Genomic DNA, 13,811 nt, shown 5'->3' on the forward strand with positions numbered 1-13,811 from the left:
ACCTCTGCCAGCAGGAACATGGGCAGTGAACTGTTGTAGCAAAAAATCCATCCAGCACTGAGGAGTGGAGCATTAGAGCAATTCAAGGTGCTAGAAAGTCTTGTTTTCAAGGAGGGCAAAAGCCAACTGGCACACAAGAAACTGTAGGTGTAGCAAACTGAAGAGTGGGAATGATTTAGTTACTTATCTGCCTTCTCTTTTTTCTGGAATGGGATTATATGAATATCACATTGACTTATAATTTACATGGTAAGGTAACTCATGCAAGGGGGAGACTGCTGAAAATAAACCCCCCTGAATTAGTGTCTTTGTCCAAAATGTCTGTGGGACAGTGCTATCACAAAGTCCTGCACACCTTGAACAGACTACATCTGGAGTGAAAGGCAGAAGCTATTTACACACATTTAAGCATGAAATATCACTACAATCAGTTGGGGACAAGTCATGAAGTATGGTGTATGCAGTTGGTTGTCATACAATGTGTCCGCATAATGTAATTGCATCACATCAACAGCAACTGCGTAATCAGAACTCCAGCTTCAAAATCAGTCATGGAAATCAGCAATGCCAGCATACCTCAATATATATGCTTTTACATATAGACATATAAAGATCTGGGCTTAGGGAAACAGAGGGAATAGAAGGAGTAATTATACAATTTAAGATAAGGAAGGGACACAGGCAGTTAACCTCTTTGTTCATGTGAAGAGTATCACCGTATCATTAACGATCACAAATCATTATTAAACATAAACTTATCAGGAGCTCAGTTTAATGCTTCATCTGAAAGACAGCGCTACCAGGAAAAGCACTTTCTAGTTTATGATGAGAACTGATTTGTTAATCCACCAAAATGTGTAACTTTCCTAATAAAAAATATAAAACATTCTGAATCACAATTTGCCTTATAATTTCAAAAGAAAACCATCCATCTGGGAAGCCTAAATTTCAGACCTTGTGGTGTCATGCAGACTGAAATCTTTAAAATTTGTCTTAATGATGGAAAGAAAATTATGCACTATGAGATTTTAAACAAGCAGCAGCATTTCTTGAACTTTAACACATTGCTCAAATAAGTAAAATATGATTAAAAACCAGACTCACATTATTACTGCAGGTTTTGTATCGAATATTTCGACCTTCACAGTTCCTGAAAAACAGAGTAAATTGGTTACACTGAATAATGGCAAAACACAGCCATGCCTGTTTTACAGCCAGTTATTTGCTTGAAAATTAGACTTTTATAGCTACTGCCCTACCATAATTTGGACTCAAAATGCAAGGTTTAAATACAAAGGGGATCTGGGGATTCAACAGGTTACACTGCTGTCTCTCTTTAGCAAAGAACGTGTGGCTTTCCCTGTAAGCCTAATTTACTGCAAACCTTATGAAAACCACATTTCTTTTGTGAAAAAGATTTCACAAAATATCCCTAAGCCTGATCTATGCTGACTGCAGCAAAGCTGCTTCTAACCCACAAGATGCAACCCAGAAGAAAAGAGGATCAGAGTATCTAAGCAATCCTTTAATCAAGCATCAGAATAATGAGCATTAACTTTCCCTTCTCTTGTTCTGTTTAGGAAAGAAAGAACAGCTTAAAACCTTTCTTCCAAAACCCAATGCAATTTCTTAAGAACAGCATGTAATTTTACTGCCACATGAGCAGATTTCATAATTTTTAATGAAATCAAATTCTCACGCATTTCTAAAGTGCCCAATGCATGCGAATCCTGAAATCCAGGCAATACAGATCCTTGGCAAAGTCTGTTGTTAGTAGCTGAAATAACAGGCATATAATAAAGTCATGAATATATATTGTGGTCTCATAACTGGAGGTAGGGGGTGGTTCACACTTTTGTTTTCTTAGGGACAAAGTTTGCCAAACTCCTCAGTAACTGACCAGCACTTTGCCCAGGGTAAGATGCTTACTTCCCTTAATAAGGACAAAATCAAGCCCTTGAAAGAACTGAAAACACATTTCAAATTATTTGTCAGGGAATTATAATTAGTGCTGTCTCCAGAATCAGCAATAGTGTTTTGGGATAATACTTTTACAAAGAAAACCTGCCTTACGTTAAAGAATGCATGCATGTATGGCTGGTAATTTAAAACTGTTGTTGAACTTTCCACTTTTTGCATGAAAATTGATTGCAAATATTAAGACAATTCTTTAATATGTGTGACAGATTGAAAACTACCATTTGAAAAGGAAAAGGCAACGGTTGCCTGAAGCAAGAGTTCAACCAGCTCAGCTGAAGGTACAGCTCTGTAAGCTCAAGGTATTACATGTCTCAAATTTCCAATCTTTTGCAAGACAGATTGCATCAGAACATGTGAGTTAAAAATGTTTATGATACACACAAATGTGAAAACTTTGTTTCACAATTGCACATTTCCTGGACATTACAACAACAATAAAACACACAAAAAAAACCCCACTCTTGAAAGTACACATTTGTCAAGGTATGGAAAACACATGTTTTTCACAGGGGAACACATTAAAAATATTAATAAAACCACAGTGGAATTTATATTGCTGCAATTTATTGAGCTCATTTCATAGTTCCTAACACTCTGGTAGAATATCACGGCTTCTTGCTTGAACTCTTGCTTTTCTCAAGCCTTTTGTGCATTTTTCACTAAAATAAACAGGCAGTGTTTTAATCAATCATATTTCGCTACATATTTCACACAGTTTGCACTTCACTAGTGTGTCACACTGCAAGCCTTCTTTAAGAAAAATCAAAATCCTGGGTGATACTGCATTTAACTTAAGAAATCTCAACAAAAAAGAAATTTAAGCATAACCACCAGATTTAAAAAACTCCAGAATAATTCAAGCAAAGCAGGCAATTATGTACACCAGCATAGATGCTTCTCAGTTGGTTGGGATGTCTTCTAGCCTGACTAGAGTTCTATTGCATTACTCCTACTTTTAGGATTGTAGCAACAAAGCCTATGTTAGTCCAGCTTTACTACTGAGGTAAACTGTTTTCATCACACAGACTGCTCTCTTCCAGTTACACTAAGGTTTATCCGTGAAAACACATGGCCATCAGGACCACTGCACAAGAAGAGCTGGCAGAGGAAAAGTTTCCTTACAGAAAGCCGCATGTGTACATCTAGACATAGAGTAGATCACTTGTTTTTCATTACAGGGAAGACATGGAGGAGCCTGCACTTGAACATTATTTCAAGTAATGTTCAAGTGCAGGCTGATTTGTATGCAGGTAACACCATTCACTTTATATTACAGGGACAGGGACTTCTCTCAATATTTGACCGTACTAAATCATTCTCATTATTCCACAAACATATTTAATAACATGCTAAAGTTCTATCAGAGTTGAAGGCTAAGATATTTATCTAATATATTACAAAAGTATATTAAAAGCAGTATTTCATAACACTTGATCTGTGCACACTACTTGGCTCCATAAACAGAAGCAATAATGCCTCACAGACATGAGGATAGGGAAATACATCAGAGCTGCAAAAGAATAAATACACATAAGCCTGTGGCTTACCTGCCATTTAAACACCTCCTCAGGGAGTAGGAGGCTCCCCCCCCACATGTCCGTGAGCAATCACTCCAGGCTCCCCAGGCATCCCAGGAGCCATCCTTATCTTCATCAGAGCGGGTAATTCTGGAGTTCTAAAACAATGACCATAGAAGAAAAAAAAAAAAAACCACATTAATTTATTTGGTATATGTTTTACTGCTTGCCATTAATAGTACTATGTACATTACTTTGGTGCAGTATTTTGAATTTATTTACTATTTCAATACATAATAATTACATGGGAGAGGAAGCTGAGTCTTTGAAGATATAGTGTATTGGATGTGGTGCCTTCAGCCAAAGGACTGCTATGTACAAATACACTGTCATTATCAATACTCTGCATAGAAACCACACAGTAGTTCTAGAGCAACCAGGACAGGCATCATGCTCTGAGCAGGTGCTGGGCTTTCTGAGATCCTAACCAAAGGAGTTTCATACTCAGAACCAATAAGATGAGTAAAGTATCTTTTTATCCCATGTGTGATTGCACTCAGGCAGTAGTACAGAAATTAAACACATCAAATCTTTCAGAGTGCACACCCAGAACTGCAATCAGGGAAGCAAACCAAGAATACAACTTTGTTACAAAAAGTGCTATTACTTTGAAAGAGATCAGGGAAAAGATTAAAGATCACTTACAGAGTTATTTTTAGGTTACACTGATTTAAGCTTAAATTAATGTACACAGACTTCAAAAGCATTATTACCAGACACCATAAATGTTAAAATGAAAGATTTGTGGCAAAGGCCAAAATTCTTCTTTAAATGACCTTTAAAAATGTCTTTTTTCACTTGCATCGTATCCTATTCATTTCCCAGAGAATTTTATCAGAACATTTTAGAAAATGGTTGCTTAAATATAATAGTTCAATATTAAAAAGTAATATGAATCAAATTATTCAGTCATGTCCTTCTTCAAGAGAGTATTTTTGGTTTCTGATTTTCTTCATGAAGAAAGCATAGGGTGACTAAATTCAGGGTTTCCCCAAGCATTTCTTTGACTTTGCCACAATTGTTCAGCAGCTGTTCCATTTACATCCTACTTTCATTTATCTGTCTCTGCAACCTTTAAAATTTCTCTTTTGAAAATAATATCATGCACACATTTTTATAACAAAACTTCAAAGAATGATTCCCTGAGAGTCATCAGACATATGATGGGCCAGTTATAAAGAAGTTAAGACTTTTTAGAACTTTGTATTACACCCAGACTGAGAGGAAAACACCAATTTCTCTAATCACCATGGTGATAGAGTTTGCACATAAAACTACCTCAAACGTCATGTAGTGGCTATTAACATCGTTATGAATGAAAGTCATATTGTGGATAAAAATGAGGCAGTGAGTCATTTATCCCAGTGACAGAGAACACTGACTGATACTTACTCTGCCCCAATACAATTGCAAGTGACAGAACACTAAGAGATCATCCAAGATTTAATAAAGACTATTTACAGCGAATTTTTTTATTCCCATCGACCTAAGTGGGCATCTGAGCAGACCTTTGACAAACAAAGGCTGTGTACATGTACACAGGAAGGTACAACTTAACGTGTATTTCAGAATCTTTACTCCCCCTCCAAGAAAACAAGCGCACTGAAGAGCTGCCTGTCAAAATCGTCAGGCAAACAGATATAAACATTACAAAATTAACTGCATCTAAGTAAACCTTCAAGTCTACACAAATGCCAAAAAAAAAAAAGAGTTTAGCATGTTAAAAATGTGTTTGAATATAAGGAAGAAGTTCTTTACTCTAAGGGTGGTGAGGCACTGAAATGTGTTTCCCAAGGAAGCTGTGAATGCTCCATCCCTGGTGGTGTTCAAGGCCAGGTTGGACAAAGCCTTGGGTAGCATGCTTTAGTGTGAGGTGTCCCTGCACATGGAAGTGGGCTGGAACTGGGTGATCTTAAGGTCCTTTCCAACCCTAACTATTCTATGATTCTATGAAAAAGATTTTCATTAGTGACTAGATTGAGATTAATGCAAGAGATTAGTATATGTCTTAATACTAAACCAGATGGACATACTTTAATCCATATTTTATTTCAGAAATGACTGCAAGAGAACAAGACTCACTATTTTCTTCCAAAATCACCAAAGTGAATTAAAAGTGAAGGATGTATAATTCAAATCTTAACAATATAAGGAGAAACTGGCCCATTTCAATTAATGAGGTTAGGATGCATTCACACCACAGTTGTGCGTATAACTATTGAACTAGAAACCCAAATGGCAAATAGATAAACTTAGCTGCATTTAAGCAGAACCAAGGACTACTGAAACACATTTTAAAGGCATTAATAAGAGTAGGCAGATCTAGTATAATAGCACTACTCCCTGTAGTTAAGCAGCTAACAAACACTGACCATTTCCAAAGTTTTCCATCTCTTCGTCAAAAAACTTGAGCTTGTAAAAAAGAACCTTTGTAAGCTATCTCCACTAAACTGCAGAAGTTGCTCTAAACACATCAGTGGCTCCTTAACTTTCTTGCTCCCCTAACTTTACCAATTTTATGAACATTTACTGTAAAGCTTTAAAAGTGTACTTAGGCCAATCTACCATTCCAGGAACGACAGAGCCCTACTCTGCCAAGATCCCTGAGGAATTTCCATGCTGGCTTTGGGCTTACTTTACATCAGAAGCCAACTCTGCAATGTCTGACACTGAAAATGGAACCAACTGCCTTCAATCTTGAACAAAAAGAGCTCAGCACTTCCCAACAAATCACTCAGCACATGAAAATAAGTCAAGATGAACAAAAAAGTCACTTCTTTCAAATTTATGAGTGTAAAATTAAAGTCTGTCCTCTACAATCCCAAGGCAAATGATCATTTTTTAATATGTTGAAAAATTATTAAACTTATTATATTTAAAAAAACAATGCATGCCACGCTCTTTTTTTAAACTAGCTCGTTTCATTTGACAAAGCAGTGACAATGCCGAAAATAATCCCAACTTCATCACTGTATTAAAACCAGCCACATGATATTAACAGACAAAATGTCATCTAAAGCCCTAAACAATGTCCAGTTGTTCACTTCCCAAACTGCTTTGATAAAAGCCATTGTTCTGAACTGTATCTAATTAAAAAGCTGCAAATACTAGGATGATCAAAGCAGAAGTTTATGCCAGCAAAGCCTTCTTCAGAATCACTGACTAATTCAGTGCCCACAGTGTTGACTTAAACTCCAGCTAGTTTAAACTGTTTGTCCCATGGGAAAGAGTTAAAAGCAGCTTGCACTGGCTTTGTAATTTACTAGCAAAATAATACTGATTTACTAGCTGTCTGATTTCATAAACTCTACATATTACATTTGTCTACACCACGACACCAAACTGAATTAAAATAAAGAAAAGATCATCAACATTATGATTTAAACCAACAAAATCTTGGAAGCTCATTTAGGAATTAAATCAAGAGCTAATTGCAATTGGATACAAAAGAGTATTATTATCAGGATTGCATCTGTGGTTTGTTTCTTCAGTTTTTCATGGCTTTATTGTCTTCAGTCATAATTCTAACAGTTCAGAAGTGAAACTTTGCCGAATCATATTAGAATGGAAGCATTTTTTCTTAGTAGTTTAATTTTGCAACAGATGAAGTACAACACATACATCAGGCACATTCATTGTACCTACACACACAAATGTATGCATGTACATGCATATATGTACCCATGCTGTAACACAATCAAGTAAAGGCACCAAGAGCTGTAGGGAGTCCAGATAAAATAACTTAAGCCGGCTATAAACACAACCTACATGATTTGCTGCTCTTTACGTAAAACTAGATGGCAAAAGGCGTCACACTTCCACTGGATCCAGCTACGCTAGCAGGAGCTGTATCCCTTCCAAAAGCATCACATGTGAACGCAGTGTTAGATGCAGGCATTGTACTCAAAGCAGTATTTAAGAAACTATGCAATGTTCTCTTCAGAAATGAATCCAGTTTATATGACACAGGTAATTTTAAAAAATATTTCCTCCCATTCTATATCCATCCCGATCTGTATCCAATCTATAATTTATTTTCAAAGAGTTAAATCATGACACTGCACATGGACATGGGCAAAGATCACTTGAATCAGGGAATGAGGGAAAACAAACAAGTATTAAAGTGCTTGGTGACATAGGCAGAGTCTCAAAGACTGAGATGACAGTATGCCAAGGTTTCCCCAAGGTCTGAGGCCCAGTAACGTGCAATCTGAGTCTCTGCTGACAACCCTTAACTGACAGAGACAGCCTTGTACATGGAGAATTTTACTCAAAGTGTGGCACTGGTAAATTTGGACGGAAGGGGAAATGTTAGTGCCAGTTTCCCTTCTTCCATCCAGGGCTCTGTTTCACTTCTGTCACATATGGGCACATACTGCAACACCATGTTCTGCTAACTATTTGTCTGTGTGCTTTCAAGCCATTCTTGCCCCGCAACATACTACTCAAAGTAACTGAGTATAGCAGAAGTGGGTACTGAGGTAAAATGAAATCCAGATGTTACCGGGGCTGATCATTAATATAAAACAAGGGGATTTTTACTGTCACTTGTAACACCCAGTAAATAACAACAGCTACATTGACACACATTACAAAAATCAAACGCAGTGCTGTTATATGGAGAAAAATGATTATTTGGCCAAACTTTTGTTTGGCTGTTATGAAGGATGACATAATTGTCTTGAATTTGGTCATGCAGACTTCAAAGGAGATGTGGTGCCAGAGAATGAAGGTCAGTTTGTGCAGTTTTATTATTATTCAGACATCCATTACATAAGGCTTGGATATGTAAATGTTTAGCATTCAGTGTAACAAAGATTCAGTTTCCCAACAGAAAGGCTCGGATACCTTAAATGTTTGTTTTCCAGAGGTTTTAGCATATATTTTTGCTTTAAATACAAACACAAGCCACATAGCCACAAGCCACATACATAGCATTTGACACATGAGTATTATTGTAACAGAATGTGTAATGAAAAAAAGTACAGAGCCAACACTGGGATTCATTTGCAAGAGTCCCCAGATGACAGTCCCTCTGCATGTACCTATCACACACAAACTACCCTAAATCCTGCCTGGTCACATACCCCTGAGCATTTCCCCAGAGCAGGGTGCCCAGCTCTGTTATATTCTAGAAGAGATTCAATACAATCTCTGGGCAGCATCTACCAATGAAGATCATGCCTAGGGCTGGATGGATATATAAAATGTTCTACTCAAACAGGTTCGAGTGATGTGGCTCACAAAATAAGACTTCGTCATAACAAGTAAGGACTTATGCAGGAATATTTACCAATGCATCTGCTACTCTACCAGCATCACTGCAGCTCTCTGGGTGAGCACTCTTCAATTTTTCTCATGGCTTCTTATCAAAGTAGTTTATATTAACTCAAAAAGGCATGCCAAAGTCCAAAAGAGAATCCCCATAAGGAGTTACATTGGCACAGCTATATCATATTGCTATTCAATAGCATATTGCATATAATTAAATTTCTCCATATAGAATCTAGAGTCTTCAGATTAAATTCATCCAAGTGAAAGAACCTATTGAAGGGTATAAACACCACTTCAGTCCCACTGAAGGCCTAAATTAAGCAATACCCAAAGCTCAGTACTGGCCCTTCTCCCAGGAGTGAATTTCATCCTTGATGGTATTTTGAACAGAGATGAAGCATTTCCTTTTTATTGCTTCTTCCCACTCTCACAATCCATAAACACTATTAACACTTTCCTGACTTTCAGACTCTTCCAAAGCACAAGGTTATGTTCTATTCACCTATCTTCATGTGCAGGACTGCACTATGCCATTTTCTTCTCCTCATACCTACAACAGCTCCAAAGAGAGGTAGCACAAGGAATTATGGCACTAAAGGGAACACATCCTGCCTGAGTAGCTCATGATGCATTTCCCAGATTCTTCATTCCAGACACTACACTTGGTGGAAAAGATATCAAATTGCACTGTTGACTGTATCCATGAGCAGAGTGCATAACTGAAAGAACAAGTATTTACCTGCAGATAATCACTGGATATGCTATTCAGCCTCAGAACTGTGTGCTTCAGTTTTGACGCTGGCTGTTATGTCTATGGCTTTACAACAAACTACACTAGAAATCTCTTTCCTTGCTAAGGTCACATACAGAAATAAGTTACACCTCTATTTTGTATGTAAGCTGTAGAATTCAGATTACAGATTTAGGAAAAATTATTTCAGTTGTGGCAGCAACTAAACAGAAGAACAGTCAAAACTTATTTCCAGACAAATAAGAATTATTATTGAGTTCTTGTATTACCTGATTTTAGTGGAAAGATTTCCACTTGTTTCATTAGGACACATTTTGAGACCTTTCCTGGTATGTTTCTACTACTGCTGGGTGTACATAACTGTGCACCGTATATGTCATTAAGTTTAATATCTTTTACTTAAATGTACCAAAGTAAATTATAAATTATTCTGTATGTTAAAAAGAACGTATATGGAATTTTAAGATCGTGGAGAAAAAACAATGCATCATTTTTGATTGATAAAAACCATCAGGGAGTAAATGAAACTATCTTAAGCAGATGTTTAGAAGTAATTAGTTATATATATAATATAACATAATACTAACATTATTTCAGTCTCATGAACTATTCTTTGCACTTGGCCTTGCTACTGTGTAGTGATGTCCATGCACCATGAACGAACTGCAAAATGCAATCAGTGCCTGGTAACAAAAAGCATTTCAGAAACATGAGCTGGTAAAGCTTAGTGACAAGGAGAATCACCAAAAAGAAATGAGCCAAAAGGCAAATGATGGACTTATTCAGCTACATGAAAGAATACATCTGGGGGCTCAGATGTAGTTTAGAGCTTTCAGTGTTGAATTCTGCAATATATTTTCATTTTACAGCAGTTTTGAATAAATTCAAATTCAAGTTTTGGAAAATAAAACATGCAAAACAGTCACACACAGGAAATATTTACAGTGTAATTCATTTTGATACTAAATTGAAGGCAAATCCCAGCATGTTTTTCTGTATTATACTGCATCCAGATTTTCCATTGTTAGTGTGTTGCAAAATTTCATATTGACAACACAGGCCTGCACTGCAGGAGTTGTCAGGACAAAGTTGGAGGTTTTGGCAGGTGGAGCAGGGATACTTGAGGCTTTTGGCATCCAGGAAGGGATGAAATGTTGCTTGGCTGTTTGGCACCTATAAGCTAGCTGAGGCTTTTGGCACCAAAAAGAGTCTGTATCACCTCCTTCCTTCTCTGTGAGCAGTAACAGAGGGAACATGGAATTTGTGGGCACAGAGAAGGAATCATGGTGGTTCCCACCCTAACTGCTTCAAGTAGAAAGCAACTGCATTAGTATACCAGATCCTGCAGTTATTTCTGCATCTAACAACAGCTAAGGACAGCACCTACGTGTTCCTGCTGAATGGAATCAGCACTGAAGCAGTTACAGCATAATTAAGTTGCTTTTTTTCCAGTTTCTGAGTTAACTAAGTTGTTGGATGTGTTTAAAGAAAACCCACATGAATTCTAGTCTTAATGCTGACAGGTTTTGATGATCTATACTGAAGTCCAAGGATACATTTTTATTACCTACCTTTTACAAGACGGACACTTGCCTCTGTCTTCTCTTCTGGATAATGGCAATCTGTTTTATTTTCTTGGGTGATATTCCATAAATTACTATTTTGACAGGTAAATGTCTAGCAAAACCAGAAATAACATTTTAAACCCTGATAAGCATGTTCTGCAAATAGATGTCACTGACTATCCAGTTTCTTTGGCCCAGTTTTCATCCATGCTTGCCTAACTAGAGCCATGAGCCCTGTACGTGCCATGTTTATAATGGTGAATGATATTCCACATTCACCAGTACCAGAGCATAGAGAGATCTTGTGTCCTGAAAACAAGCATCAGGATAATAGCCAACTTCGGTGATACTTAGCCGGCAAGAAGTTCTTGCTTCTTTAATGCTTTTAGGTCCAATCATCCAGGACAGCTCACCAGGATCAAGAATATGAAAAACTTCTCCCTGAGTTCCTAGTATTCCATTGTCTTCCAAAATTTAAAAGTACATGTGAACATGTAGCTGGAAATACATAAATTTTAACTCTCAAAACATATTCATTCCTCTGTATCTGCCCCATCTGAAATGGAAACTACACTAAGAAATGTTTAGCATCACTCCAATTCCCTCCATTTCTAAGTGGTCTGGAGAATTATAACTTAAAGATTTGCACGTGTAGCTGGCAAATGACTTAAAAGCCACAGAGCTTGGGAAAAGCACAGAGGTTCTGAAAAGGGAACATAACCAACAAAGCAATATGGATTGTAGCATGCTGCCCACTTTCAGTAGCCAGTCTGAGGCAAACACTTGCCAGGATAAAGGTGGAATTTTAGAATAAGCAAAAAAAAAAGAAGGAATAGGATACTTTAGAAAGTCTAAGAAACGTGATATTCCTTTTTAAAATACCACTGATCACACTAACATGAAGAACTTGTTAGGATATAACTTTTAAGTATAACTATATCAAATTAGAAAATATTCTTCACAAAATGAAGATCCTTACCACAGGAAGGAGGAAGAGAAGGTGAACTGTGTGAGTAACACAGCTGAGAAATACATCCCAGTGTCCAAAGTCAGATTTTAACGCCTCTTACAGAGCTCTACCACCCTCTATTTTGAAACTATAAACATTGTGCTTTCTACTATGTGTATCTAAAATAGGTACAAACTATACAGGAGGAAAGAAAAAGTCTTCAGGACATTTTTCCATGTTAATTATCTCTGGGCCTATGTATAAATCTGCATTAACAACATTCCATATATTTCCTGGAGTTCATAAAAGTAGTAAGAGTCCATGCAAGCTTTACCAAATGCTTATTCAAAATTTGCACCTGGATACACTGGGTTTTTCCACCTTCACACTGCACACCACATGTTCCTCATCCAGCATAAACAGCATGATGGGTCAGCCAGAGTCCAATGTACCAGAATTCCTCAGGTGCATAATAGAAAAAGAGATTCCAATTTCTGGGAAATATATCTGCCATTATTTTTACCTTATTAAATATATTTGCAAACATCCAAATAAAGGCTCTTTTAAATACTTTACCATGCAACTTTTAAAACTCTCCTCAAAAGATAAAAATTGCATCACTTCAGCACATGCAGTGGAAAGAGAAGAGTAACACTGATAAAGGGATGAGCGTTACGCCTGTGACAAAGCAGAGGATTTCCACAAGCTTCTAAAGATCACAATGACACATTGGTGCACTGGCAAATGTGCAAGACCTTTCCTGTCAGGGGGGTTTCCATATTGTGATGCCATATGAAATTGCCATCATACTTCAGTGATTACATATTTTTGAATGCTTATAAATCATGATTTCTCTGTACAGAACAGTACAACACAAAACAAAATAATCCTAAACAATTCTCCTAGGGATCAGGTACCTATCCCAGACTCATCACCTCTTGCTAAAACACCTATGCCAGCTTAGGACCTCCTTATTTCCTTCTTGGTTTGTTCATTTGATGGAGACCCACTTGACCAAAGTTAAGGAAGTCTTTCTAGGGTAAGGAGAGCTATGGCAGGAATGCTGTGAATTACTGAAGCTCTAGATTAAAATTAATCAAGGTAGCAAACTTATAATTTACAAGTAGGAGTGAAGTGACAGGGTAGAGAACAGGGTGGCACTTGTTTTCCAGCCTACAGGTAAGCTCTAAGAACATGGAGAAGAACAGGCCCTGACTCAAAGCCAGGAGCTGTTACCACAATCACCATCAAATTTCACTCCTGCTGATTTGTGGTGATCCTGGTGGTATTTGCCCAAATTAGCACTGCAAACCCTGAAGTATAAGAAAGGCTATTCTGCTTACACGACACACATATGTGATCCGAGTATACTTGGATCCTAGACTATTCAACACATTCACAGAATGGTATCTACGTGTTCCCACAACATTATCAATTACTGTATTATGTTGAATTTGTTAAAGAGTCGACTTGCCAAGAGACTCCTGCGTACAAGACTTACAGACAGGTTATGGTAGAGTATGAGAATTTAAAATTACTTCTAAGTTACACACTATTTACCTTACAATTTATATAATAAACAAGCTTCATCCCATTGCAACGATAAATTATGTATTTAATTTAAAGCAATACCCTAAAAGAATAACTTCAAAACACCCAAGTCCTTGACATTTATGTACAGTACCTCTACATACATCCTTTTGAAACAAAATTCA

General features: G+C 37.1%; 1 protein-coding gene across 1 annotated transcript in view; it reads right to left on the bottom strand.

The window, feature by feature from the left end:
- ADAMTSL3 (ADAMTS like 3) overlaps positions 1 to 13,811 on the bottom strand; it is a 177,678-nt gene that overhangs the window by 93,791 nt on the left and 70,076 nt on the right. The window contains exons 3-4 of the mRNA XM_005148730.3: positions 3,528 to 3,655; positions 1,105 to 1,150 (exon numbers count right to left, since the gene is read on the bottom strand). Coding sequence (XP_005148787.2) covers positions 1,105 to 1,150; positions 3,528 to 3,655 — 174 coding nt within the window. The remainder of the gene's footprint in view (positions 1 to 1,104; positions 1,151 to 3,527; positions 3,656 to 13,811) is intronic.

This window comes from Melopsittacus undulatus, chromosome 9 (assembly GCF_012275295.1).
Source record: "Melopsittacus undulatus isolate bMelUnd1 chromosome 9, bMelUnd1.mat.Z, whole genome shotgun sequence".
Lineage (NCBI taxonomy): Eukaryota > Metazoa > Chordata > Aves > Psittaciformes > Psittaculidae > Melopsittacus > Melopsittacus undulatus.